The sequence below is a fragment of the Protopterus annectens genome, chromosome 1.part0 (assembly GCF_019279795.1).
Source record: "Protopterus annectens isolate FY-2018-M chromosome 1.part0, PAN1.0, whole genome shotgun sequence".
In the NCBI taxonomy this organism is placed as follows: Eukaryota; Metazoa; Chordata; order Ceratodontiformes; family Protopteridae; genus Protopterus; species Protopterus annectens.
The window spans coordinates 168033670-168051170 of record NC_056725.1 but is presented as its reverse complement, the minus strand read 5'-3'; the positions used below and the strand labels follow the sequence as shown (position 1 = coordinate 168051170).

At 44.3% G+C, this 17501-nt stretch overlaps 1 protein-coding gene across 2 annotated transcripts in view; it reads left to right on the top strand.

Annotated features, from left to right (window-relative positions):
* LOC122788278 (alpha-actinin-4) overlaps positions 1 to 17501 on the top strand; it is a 1502973-nt gene that overhangs the window by 487899 nt on the left and 997573 nt on the right. For both annotated transcript variants that reach the window (XM_044055436.1, XM_044055378.1), the window contains exon 6: positions 11000 to 11078. In XM_044055436.1, the coding sequence (XP_043911371.1) occupies positions 11000 to 11078 (79 nt within the window). The remainder of the gene's footprint in view (positions 1 to 10999; positions 11079 to 17501) is intronic.

The window sequence follows — 17501 nt, the reverse complement described above, 5'->3', positions numbered from 1 at the left end:
GATCCGAGCCTCCTCTAGGATCCATAACCAATGAGTAATTGCAGATTCCTTCGGATCCGAGCCTCCGCTAGGATCCGACTCCAATATAGGTTGCCTTTAGTTTTTCTCCTAGAAAACCTACAGATGTGGTTATGTTCTGAGTATCTAGTAGTAGTGTTAGAAGCTGCACTACGTTATTGGCAGATTTGTAACTCCTTCAGATTTTGACCTCCCCCTCTGATCCTAAAGCAGAGGATCCAGCAAGCAAGTGTCTTGTGTTTCTCAGTCCCAAACTCCTTTAGATCTGAGCTGTTTTATTTACAGTATACCAGGATAGTCCAATGGGCCAAAAGAGCCCATTTTCAATGGAGTCTTGGAGAGGACCTCCAACATGGTTAGAAATTAGACAGTATACCAAGAAAAGATATTGCATTGTTTTAAAACATAATAGTATACAAAAAATGAAAATCTTATTACAAAAATGGAAACTTTGTTAAAAAAATCTTTTCCATCATAAGCTTAGGACCTGACAGGTAAGTCTCAGATATGTGTCTAATTTTTAATACAAGCTTTTTAGCCAGTGCAGCTTCATCGGACCTAAAGCATTTCTCTGATCCAAAGGCCTTACTGTTTTTCTTCTGGCATGGAGTTCTGGTCAGTTCCAGCCAGCCATTGGTTACAGAGGTGCTCAATCAGTATGGTTTTTTGATCCAGGATTTCCCAGTTCATTTAGGACTCTGAAACTAACCCCGCCCTCCTTCCTTGAAAGCTTTGACTTTATGGCCCATTCTCCCTAATCTATTTCACCTGCAGATCTAAAATTGGGATAACCAAATTTACACTACCTAGGTGGCCATTACTGGTCCATTCCACTTGATCCATGCCTACTCCGTGCACGCTATGGTGGTAGTGGAGGTCTTGTGTGGGTCTTGACATTCAAGGTCTCTCTCCATCCATCCTTTGCAAGCCCACAACTTAGACAAATTTGGATAGCATGAGTTACCTCAAATACTTTAACGCTGAGGTCACCTGCTACCAGCACACTTCTCTAGAAATCATATGTTGACCCCTAGAAGGGGATCCTTCAGGGTCGCTCCACACCTGGATATAGTTATTCACATGCTGTCAAAAGGAGAGTTGATGGATGAAGACTGCAAAGACTCCTTAAAATCATGTAAACACATCCATTAAGGTATGCCTCCTAATGAAAATGCCTGAACCCGCTAACTTGAGAATCCTTCAGCAACATGCAAGACTGGCCTCCTGGATAAATTAGAAATGGATTACTGAGTAACAAGCTACGAATATAACAGGTGACTGAAATTCCTCAGTCACTAATCTTCAGTTTGATTGCTCTTTAATCAAATAACTTAGAAGTCTTGTTAAATGTGCTGAGTAATTCAGTGATGTCCTTATATTCTCATGTTGCAGTATTCATCACCTTTGGTTTAGCCTTCCCCATGCGACCTGAACATCCGGCCAGTATACAAAAGCTGTAGTCACTGCAAGTAAGTGGTACGTCTGACTGCCTTAGGGAGAGTGGGCCATAAATGTGACATCTGCACGTACCTTCCTCAGAACTTTTCTGCTGCCAGTTGAATGTCTGCTCATTCTGCCATTTCTGGAGTCAGATTCTGCAAGTTAAGTACCCCGTTGGGGCCTTTTTTCTTTTGGTCACTGCATACCTGCTCAGGTTCATGTCATTCAGGAAAGAGTAGGTGCGGATGTCTGATCCCCCATAAGGGTGCCCATGAACTGTTTTTCTGCCTAGGGCCCAGCCATGACCACAAATCCTGCGCAGTTTTTCAGGCTTGTGTTCCAAAGACCCTTCACAGCTGTCTGCATGCACTTAATATCTGTTTAGAAAAACCAAAAACTTAAGCATTTAGCTGTCTATAAAAGGGCTGTTCAGTCAGACCCTTGAGCTTCTGAAAAAGGCCAGAGTCTTTTGCTGCACCTCCTCCACCTGACGTTCCTCCTGTGGCCGACGTATGCCATGAGGAACATACAGAATCAGCTGTCGTTGGAATAGCTGGTAACATTTCAGAGGCCGCAGAACCAAGGGCTGTAAGCACATCTGTGGAGGTTATGCATATGTCTGGAGGTTATGCAGATGTCTGGTACAGACGACTAGGGAGAACCTCATCTTGTTACATGTGTCTAGACTAGCCCTTCTGTTAGGGAATCACCTGAAATTAGGCCCTGTAGGCATGTTCCTTTCGTAAAGTAGTAGAAAGCTAACCTGCATCTCCACCTTTTGAAAGCTTGCCTGATTGACATGGTTTCTCTGAATCTATTCTGTGCTTTCATGGCCCTCAGGCCCTCCATGACTGCTACTCTGGCTGGTCCCACCTGTTATCAGCCCTAGGCCTCAGAACCTCTCCCAATTGAAGCTGAAGATTCCTTTAATTCCCCTTTTGAATATTCACTTTTTTCCCAAAATGCCAATCCCCTCTAGGTTATGCTTTCCTAGAGGAGGATTCTGCTGTAGCAGATTCCTATGGAGAGGACCTTACTGTTGGAGAGTCTATTGGATGAGAGTTTTTCAAATGGGACTCTGAGGTAGTTCAAGAGAGGTATTAAGAGCTTTTACAAATACTCTTACCATGTGCCATCCAACCAGTACTTCATCTTTCTTAGACATCTTCAATGCAGCTTCTAAAAACCCTGAATCCCAACCCCCCCTGCCTCTAGACGCCCTGACAGATTTTATATGGTCCCATAAGGGGCTAAATTTCTGATGAAATGTCCTGTTGCAGACCCCTGGTACTATTTTGGTCTGCTGACAAGCCTTCTAGATTACCCTCAACCTCTGTCCTTCCAGCAGATAAGGACAGTAAAACTATAGAGCACATCGGGGGGGGGGGTATACATCTCTGTTGCCTTGTCCTTTTAGGGCCTATTAACTACCAGACTCGCATGTCCAAGTATTCCTTGGCCCTTTCGGCTCAGGTTTCAAAACTTTTGGGTGATCTCCCAGATTTGCCCACCAAGTCCCAAATCTCTAACCTGATCTCCCTGTGCTCTCAAGTAACAAGACACTCCTTCAGATGTAGTTGTGATGCTGCGGTGGCCTTGGCCAGATCTGCAGCTTCTGCCTCAGTGCTCAGAAGGTACTTGTGGCTGAGGCTGCAATTCCCTACCTGACTATATCTGGGCTAAACTCCTTGATGCCCCTCTGGACAATGCTGTCCTATTTGGGGCCAAAGTGACGGGATTTGAAGCATGTTCGTGTCACCAATCCATAAATTCCACAGGAATTAACCCACTAATACACCATTCATAAGAAACATTCTGTTCCTACTCATACCAGTGGTAAGAAGAGCTCCAGGAAACAGCAGACGCCTTACAGGCCTGCTCAGACTTCAACACAGAGCTTCCTTTTAGGACAAGGCAGATAGTCTACCTGCCTTCTCCACCCCTTCTGGACTCCATACCCCTTTCCCAGAGGCTCTCACTGTCTTTCTCGTCTGGAAAAGCATTACGTCAGACAATTGGGTCTTGTCCATCATAAAAAAGGGTTATTTCATGACTTGGATCACCCCCCTCTCCTTAAGAGGCATCTCTCAGCCACCAAAGGACCAGCTGCTCCATTCCAGACGAACCACAACTCCCAGGGAACTATTCAACCAGCTGAGGGAAGGGGGTTTTACTCCAGACTTTTCCTGGTTCCAAGAAAAGATGGACCATGGAGACCCATCCTGGATTTATCCCAACTCTACCTTTTTTCTCCTAGTACCCATCTCCCACATGTTTACATTCCAGACTGTTCTCACTGTTAATGCCCCAGGCATTTCTGACCACTCTGGATATCGAAGATGCACGTCTGCATATCTCCATAAGGCCTAAGTACAGGAGATACTTGCACTTCTCTGTAAGGTCTTTGCATTTTTAATTCCCTGCTTTTCCCTTTGGACTGTCTTCTGCTCCAAGGGTATTCACCAAGTGTCTGGCTGTAGTCGTAGCCTCTTGAGGCTCCAAGGGATACAGATTTACACATACCTAGATGACCTCCTGATCCAGGCAGATTGCTAAGGTTCTGTACAGAGTCATCTCCAAACTGTCACTGGTGCTTTGCAGTCCCTGGGGTTCACTATTTCCACAATTCAACCTAAACCACTCCCAGGACCAAGTTTTCCTGGGCTGCAGACTCAGGACGGATGTTATGAAGGCATTCCTCCCACCCCAAAAGGTGGAAAGCCTGAAGGAATACCTACTATCCTCAATGCACCTGCTATGACAGCAGAGAATATCATGGGCCATATGGCCTCTACTCTCCCTATGTTACTACTCGCAAGACTCCATATGAGGAAACGTCAGTGGTACCATTGGTCCACATGGACCCAGCACTCCCATCCCTTGAACCATTCCATTCCCTTCCAACCATGCCTAAGGAAGGAGATCTTTGGGGGAATGGGTCAAGTCTCCCTTAACCCAGGACTCCCCTTAAAACCCCTCACTACAGGAAATGTACACAGATGCTTCAGACCTGGTTAGGGAGCTCTGGGCAGCTTGAAGGTGCAAGACACATAGACAAGCCCCTTCAAGAAGGAGCACATCAGCAACGAGGGCCCTCATCTTTGCACTGAGGGCCTTCCAAAATGATTTTGAAGCAAGTGCCCCAGAAGTTCATAGCACTACTGTTTTCTGGTATGTGAACAAACGGGGGAACAATGTCTTGCTTTTTATGCAGACTTGCATTCCAGGCCTGGGAATTGGCAGTCTGGCATGGAGTCACTGTGCACATTGTCTACATTCTCTCAGCTCAAAACACTAGGGCAGACACTTTGAGCAGGTCCATGTCACCATCCCATGAGTGGATGCAAAGCATGGATGTGTTTGTAGACATGGTCCCAAGGTGGGATACACCACCAATAGATCTGTTTGCCTCCCTTCTGAACAGACAAATTCCTCAATTTTGTACCAGGACACCCAGCCCTCTAGTGAGGGCAGAAGATGCCTTCTGTATCTCATGGAAAGGGATGTTTGTCTATGCATCCCCCCTTTTCCCACCCTTACAAAAAGTCCTACTGAAAATTCAGCAGGACAAGCCAAAAATCTTGCTGGTGGCTTCCTTTTGGTCAAGACAGCATTGGTTCCCCTCCTTCTGCATTTAGCCAGGGACAACCATCACAAGTTACCTCAGTGGACCTACTCTCACAGTACAAGGGATCCTTATTCCATCCCCACTTGGAATCTTTGAACCTAACCCTGTGGATGATTAGGTTTTGATCCCTTTCAGACACCTTTACACCAAGGACGTGCTGAATGTCCTGCAGGAGCCCAGGAAACCCAATACTAGGAGATCCTATCTGTCCAAATGGAAAAGGTCCTCTATTTGGTGTCTTGACAGGTAGACCCCTTTCAAGGAGAAGTCTCCTTAGTATTTTATCTGTGTGAATTGCTGCAGGCAGGGTTGGCATATTCTTCTCTTAAGGCCCACTTTGCTGTTATTTTAGCTTGTGTTCCTCTTGACCCTCCACTTGCTTCCATACTCTGAAGTTATTTCTGAAGGGAGTACTAATTCGCAGGCCCCCCCAGGGAGCCAGTTCTTACCACCCTGGGACCTGAATTGTTAGATAAACTCACTGTTGCTCCATTTGAGCCAGTGGCTACAGCTTCTCAAATACTATTCTTGGAAAATGGTGCTTTTGCTAGCCCTGACAAAGGGCCAGGAGTACCAACGAAATGCTTCTAGGGAACACCAACTCTAGAAATGTGCACGAACCATATAAATATTCCCCAGAATAGAAAGCCGCGATCCATGTAGTAAAAACTGTTTATTGTAGTAAAATACAAAAACCATTGAGCGCTTTCATCTAACAAGTATAGATTTCATCAGAACATTTAACAGCTCAATAGCTAAACTTTAAATAGTTAAAAAAAAAAACGCCAAAATGTTACCATCTGATCAGTTAATGTGCAATTAGAATTTAAAAATATATATACTCATACACCATCTAATTTTAAAATAAATTCAACAAAATGATGAATGATACTCATATAGTGATGAGGGGATTAGTGAAAAGATAGGGGATAGACCAAGTTTTGTTTACAAAACTGGGAAGAACCTCAAAAGTATGATAGAAATGAGAACTTTCACTTGGGACCAGACAATGTGGACATTGTAACCAATGTTCGCACATATTGTTAGAAGATAAGATCATTCTGGAGAATAGCCTAACAAGTACCATAATTTTGAGAAGGGGAAATTCAGTCACAGCATGTTGTATACCTAGGGAAGTGTACCTCTTGTCCCAGTTTTTATGTTGGAAAGACAGATGGAAGGCTACGAAATAGGATTTATGACCACTTATATTGTATAAAAAAAAAGACAAGAACGATGCATTGTCTAGACATATAGAAGACAGCCCTGGCTGTGAAACATTCAAATTTGCAATATTGGAAGTGGTCAACAGTAACCCTAGGGGGGTAACATCAAAGCCATACTGGGGGAAAGAGTTAAGGTGGCAAATTAGGCTTAATGCAGCTAGCCACCCAGGCATTAATGAGCACATCCCCACTAAACCTTTAATAAAGGTATAATATAATTATGAGGAAGTGCTTATATATTTCTATGATAGGAATGTATGCATTTTATGCATACATAGTGCATTTGAAACATTTATACACTAGGACCTGGGTATTATAACATGTATTAGTAGGTACGTTTAATATTTATATACAGTTAATATTTAAATAGGATTACGGGTTGTTGCACCAATTTTATATTCATATGAATTCATGTATGCAAATGTAAATATTTATTAGTTAAACAAGTAATAAGGTGTATATTTCATACATATTTTATAATTTTTTATTTTTCACATTTGTCACTGAGTATCATTCATCATTTTGTTGAATTTATTTTAAAATTAGATGGTGTATGAGTATATATATTTTTAAATTCTAATTGCACATTAATTGATCAGATGGTAACATTTTGGCGGTTTTTTAACTAAAGTTTAGCTATTGAGCTGTTAAATGGTAACATTTTGGCGGTTTTTTAACTAAAGTTTAGCTATTGAGCTGTTAAATGTTCTGATGAAATCTATACTTGTTAGATGAAAGCGCTCAACGGTTTTTGTATTTTACTACAATAAACAGTTTTTACTATGTGTATCGTGGCTTTCTATTCTGGGGAATATTTATATGGTTCGTGCACATTTAAAGGGCCAGGAGTGTCAGAGCTCCAGGCCCTTAGGTTCCCCCCACCATTTTTATCTTTCACAAGGATAGGGTAACTGTACAGACTAACCCATCCTTCATGCCCAGTGAGATAAATTAGTTGTCCCTTAACCAATGTATGCACTTCGCCACATTTTTTCCACAACCCCAGAGTGACATTCCCTAGATGTTTACAGATGACTTAGATTCTACCTAGGCAAGACCAAATTCCGCAGGAGAGCAGAACAGATTTGCCCCCTTTTACCCCAGGGCTCTGGAGAAAGCAGTAACAAAGCAGACTATTTCTACCTGGATTTCCAAAGCCATCTCTGTTACAACTATCATGGCAAACACCTGGACAATAAGATTAAAGCCCATTCATCTAGAGCCATGGCTTCATTTGGAGCCTTCTTCAAAGACCTGGACATTTGTCCATACCTTCACCAAACACTACAAACTGGACCACATCTCCATTTCTAGAGCAGATTTTGCTAGGGCAATCCTGCATGGATTTTTGGAGAATGGTTCCAAACCAGCCCTTCTTCCCTTTGAGCTGTGGCACTCACCCAAAGGTTATAGCTGCAACATGAGAATAGGACATAGAATGGTTGTATAAAGTCTTAGCATAACCGTAGATGTTTCCCAGTTTGCAGTATTCCATCCGTCCCTCCTACTCACTAATTAGGCTTGCTGGATGTCTCAACTTGTGCAGCTATCCCGGGGCTTGGGTCCAACTGGAGCATCCAGTTCTGAGGAAGGTAAGTGCAGATGTCACTTATGGCCCACAGTCCCTATGGCCAATGTCAGAAATCCCAAGCATCTTGCAGTGACTAAAGCTTTTGTATACTGGCTAGACGTTCGAGTCGCAAGGCAGAGGCTAACCCAAAGGTGATGAATACTGCAACATGGAAGAGAGGGACATCTATGGTTATGGCAAGACTTTACACAACTATTCTCTCTACAAATATCGCTCAAGCATAACATGCTTTACAACTCTTTTTGGTACTTCCTGTTTGGGAGTATGAAACACTGGCTCTTTCCCTGGCAAGTTTTCCTTGTTTTCTGGCTGCCATGACCATGGCATAATGGGCAACCCGCTTTTCTCAAATTTGCTTTTCTACAGCTGGGGCCATAATTCTTTTCTGACTTCCGAGCTATAGGCTGAATAGTATCTGGTTTCTCCCATGACTGCTGAGAGATCTATTCATTGAACTCATCAGTGGGCAAAATTACCCAGGAAGTAGACTGTCTAGGCCTAAAACCACCCAGGGATACAGCTCCCTCAGATAAGGAGTTGCTTGAACATTCAACCAACTCTCTACTTGATGTCAAGGATGTTTGAGTGATGCATCCTTGAGGTGACCGTAGTGACCCTTTGCCTACAGTGAAACCCATATAATCTTTTACTGATAGCTGGTCTCTAACTTCCCCAACAAGATAAGTCTCTACAATCTGTTATTTTACTTACCTTTGTATGTCCTCCAATCTGATACAAACTTTGAAGCAATGTCAGCTGCCATTATCTTAGTCTAGCGAGAGTCATGTGGATGCTCCAATGGATCTTGATGGTTCCGTGGTCTATTCTTTACTGACCTATATCTGTTCCCATCATATTCACTCCAGTTTGCAAGTCATATATGATGTGAATACAACCAGGTGATCTGATTGGGCAGGTCATTTTCTATCCCCCGCAATACCCGCAGTGACCACAGATGCTTCCCAACTTGGGTTGGGGAGCATTTTAAAGGAAAGATGGTCCAAGACCAAGTTGCTTAATGTCCTCAATGAGAGCAGTTCTAATGCTTCAAGCCTTTCAGGACATTCTCCCTCTGGGGATTCTTGCACTCCATACAGACATGTCAGTAGTCTGGTACTTTCGCAATAAGAACCTATTTCTACCTGTGGTGCCGAGAGGTCATGAGGGTATAGGAATGGGTGATCCCTCCAGTCCGCTTTCTAAATGTATGTACCAGGGAAAATTCAACTTGCTGGCAGGTAGATCCATTCTAATTCCACATATGTTGTCCCTCAATCAGCAGCATACATTTATTTTTTTTTCCATTGGGGCCAATCTTCTTGCAACCTATTCACCTCCCCTTCAAGTACAGCAACTACTTCCTATGATCCCCTTCTGGGGCAAGTCTTTGATGGTGATCTGATTCCTGATTTGGATATTGGGTTTACTTTATGCTTAACCCTCTCTACAAATTCCCTCAGTTAGTGCAGAAAGCAAGCAGGCTGAAGGGCTTGGTTACTCCTTTCTCTCATCTCCACTAAAATATCCCCCATGGATATTGCATCAACATCCCATTCTCCATGCCCTTTAACTGACAGCATGATTTGTCTACTTTCTCTAATACTAAGAAGGTCCAGACCTGCTTCGCCAGTCTGGCATTTCGGTTTCCCAGAAGGCTTTCCCCTAGAAAGTCTACAAAAGCCAGTAGGAAAGTATTTCAATATGGACGTCTAAATTACCCTTCCTTTTCTCAGTATCATTAAGCAAGGAGCTAATTTCTCTACCATCAAGCTGCAGCTATTTGTCTCATCAAATTTTTCATACTGCATATAAATACTACTGTCAACTTCCAGGGTATCTAAAACCTTTATGAAAGGAATTTGTTTATGCCTCCCATAACAGATCCTTCTCCTCCCTGGGATTTCACCTTGGTCTTCCACAGACTGATTCAGAAACCATTTGAACTAGCAGGTAATTGTGACATGAAGCTGTTTCTTGGAAAGTAATTTTTTTTGGTAGCTTTTATTTCAGTGAAAAGTTACTCAACTCCAGGCCTTTTCTGCTAGGCCTCCTTGTACTGTTTCCATAAAGATGCGGCATCACTGTGGATGAACCTTTACTTTTATGGCTGCACTGGCCATAGAAGTTAACATAAGCTAATGAATTCAGTTGCCAGCCCTCTTCAGTACTTTACTATTAAGAGCTAATATAGGCTCCATCTCTTAATGTTCATAGCTAAGTTTTTCTTCCCAGAATACAAAGTACACTAAGTCTAATCAACTTAGTATCTTTCTCACCGGTTTGGCTGGATCATGCACCGGTTTGGCTGGATCAAGCAGTTTTACAAACTTACTGCTCCAAATAGATTACTTACTACATTTCCCTGATTTACCTAGTCGTACTACAGTCTGCTGTACCAGATCTAGATCTCATCTGCCTTTCTTCCGGGTCTTCAGTTGACAGTACTAGTGTTACAGCCCTCTGGTCAAAGACTAGTACCCTTGTTGCTCTTCACAAATTGGACATCGTCTACCAAAAAAAAAAAAAAACTGATTTGACAGTGCTCTGACGCATCCTTTTTTGAGGACCCCCCCCCCCCCCCCAAGAGTTGGGGACTGTACCTGTCAGTGAGTAACTGAAAAGGACATCAGTTTTGCGTTAGATGCCAGGTTATGGTAAGTACATGTATTGTCCATTTTCATTCTTCCTTGCATTCTCTCCCAGCCATCCCTCAGGCCCTATCCTTAAGGATATTGGATGATACAGGAACTTTTTAGTTCCAGGTTTTGAGTTGTATTTCTGTCATCCCTCTAAATCAGTAGACATGGGCAGCAAATTAGATCTTTATCTTGAGCTCCTCTCTCTTCCTGTAATGTACTACACTACCTCTAACTCTTCAGATCAAAAGTCTGGAAAATGTATCAGAGTATGATCGGAGGATTAGAGACTTTAACCCATCAGTGAGGAAGAATGAAAATGGGCAACATGCTGAGCTAGGGTAAGAGCATAGCTCCTAATTTTTGTAAATGTTTGACTTGGCTGAAGTTTATCACCTTAACAAATGTTGATAGTAACTTCTGTTTCTCTCTCTCTCTCTCTCTCTCTCTCTCTCAATAGCTGGAAGGATGGTCTGGCATTTAATGCACTTATCCACCGACATAGACCAGAGCTCATTGACTATGATAAGCTCAGAAAGGTATGTACACACTTTTGATTGCAGGGTTTGTTTCATGATTGTGCGAGTAATTTTGGACCAGTTGTATTATATTGCAGGAAAACATTCAATTTATGCTTTGCTGCTTTAAAACACCACTGTACCACACATTTTGTCATAATTGTTTCCATCTATTTGGAGACATTCAGAAGTGCTTCACTGGCGGTATTTTCAAATTCCATTTGCCTTCATCTTGTTATGGACTAGTGAGTAAAATGGTAGTATTTAACAATGATGTGTTTAGTTTTTTGTTTCAAGTGTGCCAAGATTAAACAGTTTATGCATGGGATGGGTTATAGTGGGAAGGGAGGGTATATGGAGTTGCAGTAGAAAACTTAAGCTGTTCTTTGTGTTTCACTGTTGCAGTCATCACATTTGGGTTGTCCCTGCCAGGGTAGCCCTCAGCAGTCCCGAATACCAGAGACTTAGTATTTTTGCGTTTGTTGCGGTCACTTGAGGACTGACAGGTCATTAAGTAAGGCAGCCGACTATATTACATCAGTCTTTCTTGCCATGGACCCCAAAGCAGAAGCAGTTTGCGGCCGCTACCTGAGTTTTCTTCTCTGAATTGAAGTTTAAGTCTTCTAAAGCTGCGTACTCCATTGGGGATCCTTTTTTCTTTCACTAACCGATGCCAGAAAAAGTAATTGTCTCGCCTGTGGAAAGCAAATACCACACCAGGACTTGCACTCTTACTGCGTCACTTGTTTAGGCCCAGACCACAACGTCCCCTTTTTGTCGCTTCTTTGCTTTGTTCAATGCCAGAACTATTTGTCGTTGGGCCCTTATTGTAGCCAGATATTTTTTTACAGTCCTCTAATTCCGATATGGCTTTGGTAAGCCATCAGACAGCAGGTCCAAACCTACCGACAATGCTTCCATTAAGCTAGTCAGCTCTCTGGTACTCAGTGAGATACTTTAACAGCCCCTGATGCCTGCTTCAATTTATTCGCAGGCTGCTACTGAGACCCTTTTGGAGTCTGGTATGCCTCAAAACTCTTTGACTAAGGATCCTGCTGTCGTCTCTACCTTGGATGGGTCCGGAGCCACTGAACAGGCATCAGCTTCCGAGGAAGTCCTTCGTACTACCAAATCTTGACAGACTTCTTTCACGGCTGCAGTTCTTTCAAAAATGACAGTTTTAGACCCAGGGTTCGAATCACTTCCAGGAAAATGACCCGCTCTCAGGTGCCTGCTACCTTGCCTCTGTCTCAAATGCTTAAAATGGCGGAAGACCTTATGCTGAACAGAGGAAGCCAAGCTACCCCCTCAAAAAGGAAGAGATCTGTCCCCTGTAGTTTTGTCTTAACAAGTCACATGAATCTGAGGCATCTGACTGTGAAAGACATGTAGTCCTTCTCCACTTGTGAAGATTCTGATGCAGAGGACTCCATTCCTTCAGCCTCTCCCCCAGAGGATTTTTCCTTTGTGGAAACCCTGCGTACTTTAAGGGAGCACTTCCAGTGGGAGAGTCAGGACTACCCTCTGTCTAAAAAGAGACTCAGGGAATTCTTAGATCTTTTGCAACACAGACCCTAGGCCATCCCCCCAATCCTGAATGTTGTGGATGTTTTCCTTGAATCCAGCTTGACTCCTGATGCCCTACCTCCTCACAGAAAACGAAACTAGACTGGTACTGTAAAGTCCCTGACTCTCAAGTATCTTTTTAAAAATCCAACAGCTGACCCTGAGGTCATTTCTCAAGGGCCAAAAGGGATTAAAGCAGCCTCTGCTAAGAATCCCACCCCCCCGACAGGGATTCCTGAGCATTGGACAGATGGGGTAAACCTCAGATACTCTTGCTATCAGGGCACTAAATTGTCAGATCCATATATTGAAATTTCAGCAACATACCTTGGAACTCCTTAAGTCTTCCTTTCCTGCTTGGGCAGAATCTAAAGATTTAAGACTTGATGCATTCTGAAGTCAAGTAACTAAACACACTTTGCACTGTGGTTTAATGCCCTAGAAGCTTCTTGCAGGGCAGCAGTCACTGGATCTGTCATTAGAAGACATGCATGGCTTAAGGAACAACCCCTGCCAGACCATGCCCAATCTAAATTGCTGGATGTACCCTTGCACAAAGATAATTTATTTGGCACTAAGGCAGAAGAGGTCTTAAAGATGGAAGAAAAAGTGAAATCTGTGCAAACAGTTAAGAATTTCTTAGGTTTAGCCCCCTAGTTTCAGCAGGCATTGTCCCACCAAATAAACCGACCCAGCCTAGGCCCTGTGGAAACAGACCCTCCCCACCCCCAGACAGCAGCCCCAGGGGAATGCAGAGATTTAAGCAGTGGACTACCTCCACCTCAAAACCAGGGTGTTCTAAGCCACCCCCTTATGGTAAGAACTCACATTGACTCGCCCCCCCCCCCGCCCACCTTCACTTATCCTAGGAGGAAAACTCTCCTTTCACTCAAGCACCTGGGCCGCCATTACCAAGGGCCAATAGGTTCTGAACATTGTGTCTCTGATAAAAAAATTTCCTTCCATACCCTTCCAACCCCAAAAGGGTTCCCAGATCTACCACCAAATCAGTGGGCAGAGGCTCAAGCAAATCCTGTCCCTGCTCTGCGAGAGCAGTAAAGCATGTTCCTGCAGAACAGATAGGCCAAAACTTCTACTCCAGACTTTCTTGTGGCCAGAAAAGAGGGCACCTTGTGCCCCATCCTCTGTCTATCCATTCTAAACATTTTCCTGGTGATACCAAGATTCAAAATGCTCATCCTCCAACAGCTGCTACCCATGCTCTCCAATGATGCTTGGATAGCCACCCTAGATCTAAGAGGCCTACCTCCACATTCCTTTCAGGGAATCCTGCAGGAAGCATCTCTGCTTCAGGGCAGGATCTCAACACTTTCAGTTCTCTACGCTTTCCTTTGGCTTATCTACTGCTCCCAGAGTTTTCACAAAATGTCTGGCTCTGGCCTTTGCCTTTTGCAGGCAAAGAAATATTCAAATTTACCCATACTTAGATGACTGCCTTATTCAGGCAGACAGCCAGGAAAAGCTGCTCGAGCACCTGGCCTTTGCAGAGACGCTACTAACCTCCTTAGGGTACACAATCAACGAAAAGAAATCCAAACAGGTGCCCACCCAAAGGATAATCTTCATGGGAGCAAGTCTGGACACAGCGTCCCAAATGGCATACCTTACACTAGAGAAAATTTTCCTGACAGCCTACTTCTCTCAACTAGCCACCCGGCCCCAGCTATCTTCAAGGAAGGGTCCTGCAAGTGCTGGGGTTCATGGCATCTTGCATACTACTCATTCCATATGCCGGACTGCATGGACTGCATCTGAGGAAACTTCAGTGGTACCTAAAGAGCCTTTGGTGTCAACACTCTCTCAAGACCTGGAAATTCTTCTACCTATAATTCCTTGCCTCAGAAAGGAATTTCTTTGGGCAGCAGCATGTTCCCACAACAAGACTTATTACTGAGCAGTACCCTGGGGATGAGAGATGGGGAGGAGAACCTCACCCCCACCGCCCAGGTCCTCACCACAGACGCATCAGACTACGCTTGGGGTGCATTCCTAGAGGGCCAATGGAGCCCACAGCAAATCCCTCTGCGCATCAGTCAAAGAGATGGCTGTGCAGAATGCCTTGATAGCTTTCAAACCTCTGACCAAAACAGATGCCACTGTGATGTGGTACATCAACAAGCAGGGAGGGATTCGCTCCTACTCTTTATGCAGGCTGGCCATGACCCTTTGGCTCACAGCCTCTTCCATGCCACTGTACCTGTTGGCACAATTCCTACCAGGCTCTCAGCTCTCTGGCAGACCAGTTAAGCAGAAACCTTCTGGACCCACATGACTGGCAACTCAACAGAAGTGCCTTCACCCTCATAACTCTGAAATGGGGAATCCCGAAGGTCGACCTCTTTGCCTCCCACACCAACCATCAGCTCAGCAAATTCTGCACCAGGGAGCATCACTGCATGGTTTTGAAAGTGGATGATATGTCCTTTCCCTGGATCAATCTATGCCTTTCCTCCCCCATCTCTCATCCCCAGGGTACTGCTCAGAATAAGGGAGGAAAAACCAAAGACCATTCTTGTAGCTCTAGACTGGTCCTGACGACACTGGTACTCCTTGCTGCGTAGCCTGTCCCCGCTGCCTCCATGGCATCTTCCTCGGATTCCAAACCCCCTGACCTAGAGGGAAGGGGAAGTCATGCACCCCCAATTGCAGACACTCAATTTGGCAGCCTGGCTTATTCACTAACCCCGAACCAATCTGCCATCCTCTAAACAGGTTCTGGATGTTCTGTGTGGCTAGACGTCCTAGTACCAGAAAGTCTTATGCAAATAAATGGAAAAGGTTCTGCACCTTGATCCAGGCTAAGGGAGCCAATACGGCACAGACCTCTATCCCTTTCATCCTGGATTACTTGGCTAACCTACTACACAGTGGTCTCTTTCTCCTCTCTAAAAAATGCATGCCTATTTCTGCTCATTTTCCCACTGAGCAGCCCCTTTTCTCACACCCTTTGATCAAACAGTTCCTCAGAGGGGCTAGTAACTTGAGGCCCCCCAGAAGGGCACCAACACCAGCTTGGGACCTTAACTTTGTCTTGGAAAAGCTCACCCTGCCCTCTTTCGAACTGGCTTCCTGGCTCCACTAAGTCTGCTCTTCACTTTTTCCCTTAGGACTGCTCTATCTCTCAAAGTAAACACCATATTCTCATTCTAAGGCCCCTCACTGGTCCAAATAAGTAATTTTACAGGTTAGCACTAATAAACCATAAGCACTACTTACTCTTATACTCTCTACGATTACCTTGTCCCCTATTGGTCCATTTTAATTCAGGGCCCTATATTACTCTAGCATGTCCAAAGATCAGTCAATGGTTTCCTCTCCAGTCCAGCTGGTGAATCTGGGAATTTTGAGGCAATGTTACAACTGTCTCATGTTCACGGACAGCTCTCTCCTCCTCCAAACAGGTTCCAATATATGTGAGAGATGCAACCATATTGCCAAACTGAAGGCTGAGCTCTCATCTCAAAACTGGTGTAACCAGTCAGGAGGAGAAGGTAACCTCACACAACACAATTCCAGTATCACATAGTCCCACCACAACAGCGAACCAAACACATAAAAACACAAAAACATACTCGGAGGCTCTAAATATAAATCTACCTAAGCAACAGAGACCTCCAAAGCAGACATCCAAGCAAACGCTACCCCAAAACAAAACACGTACAACACATAGCACACAATGTCAGTGTGCCAAGCAGTCACAGCCCTTAAGGCTGAATAACACGCCTAATACTCTTGTAATAGGTGACTCTATTGTCAGACTCTGACGTCCTGCTCACCAGGCTGAATAAAGAGAAGGTCACAGTGAGCTGCCTGTCGGGCGCTAGGATCCGCAACAACGCAAGCACTCGGGTCACTCCAAAGCAAATACAAATATGACTCTGTCATTGTACATGCTGGCGTGAATGACCTGAGACGTACCTCCCTCAACTACATGAAGAGACATAGAGGAGCTCTCTGATCATGTAGCCCAGGCTGGTATTACCCTGACCTTGAGCAGCATCTTGCCCTCACCTAGAATTTTGTCACAGTATAAAGACAAAATGATTGATTTTAACAATTGGCTAAAATGTTGTCATTCAAAGGGGATCCAGTGTCTGTTAGCCAGGGATGACATGCTCGACAAGCCACGCTGCTTCGCTAGGGACGGCTTGCACCTGTCACCCCTGGGCTTTCGGATATTGGTAAAGGCTCTTGCCACCCCCATAGTGCCTTTTTTAGGCAAGGCTCAAATGTCAAACCCACATCCATAGACAGCACAAGAAACTAAGGGTAATGCTGCTAAACTCCAGAAGTCTTAACCTCAAGATGCATGCACTCGAAGCTCTCCTCAGTATGGAGAACATAGATATCTGTGCAGTGACAAACCTGGTTCAAGGCTCCAGAGAGCACCCCAGCGCTACCAGGTTATACCTCATATATCATGCTTTTTGACCCCAAAACCCAGACTGAACCACAAAAGGAGGGGGAGTTTCCATATTTATCAAGGATATCCACACCTCCAGGTTAGTGGCATTGCACAAAGTATCGGAGACCATCCATGTGCAACTGACAGTGGGCAAGACTGCTTTTCAGTTTATAGCATCCTACAGACCACCTTCTCAGTCAGGAATCCCACTCGACTTTCCTGAAAACATTGGAGAACATGAAAATCTCACCGAACACCATTATATTGGGTGACTTCAACTACCCAAACATGGACTGGGAGCATTACTCAAGCCCCAGCACCTTAGCCCAAAGGTTCCTGGAATTTATAAACTCAAATGCTATGGAACAACTAGTCACCACTCCCACGAGAGGGGAAAACATACTAGACCTGATAATTACCAACATGGAGACTCTATGCTCCATACCAGAAGT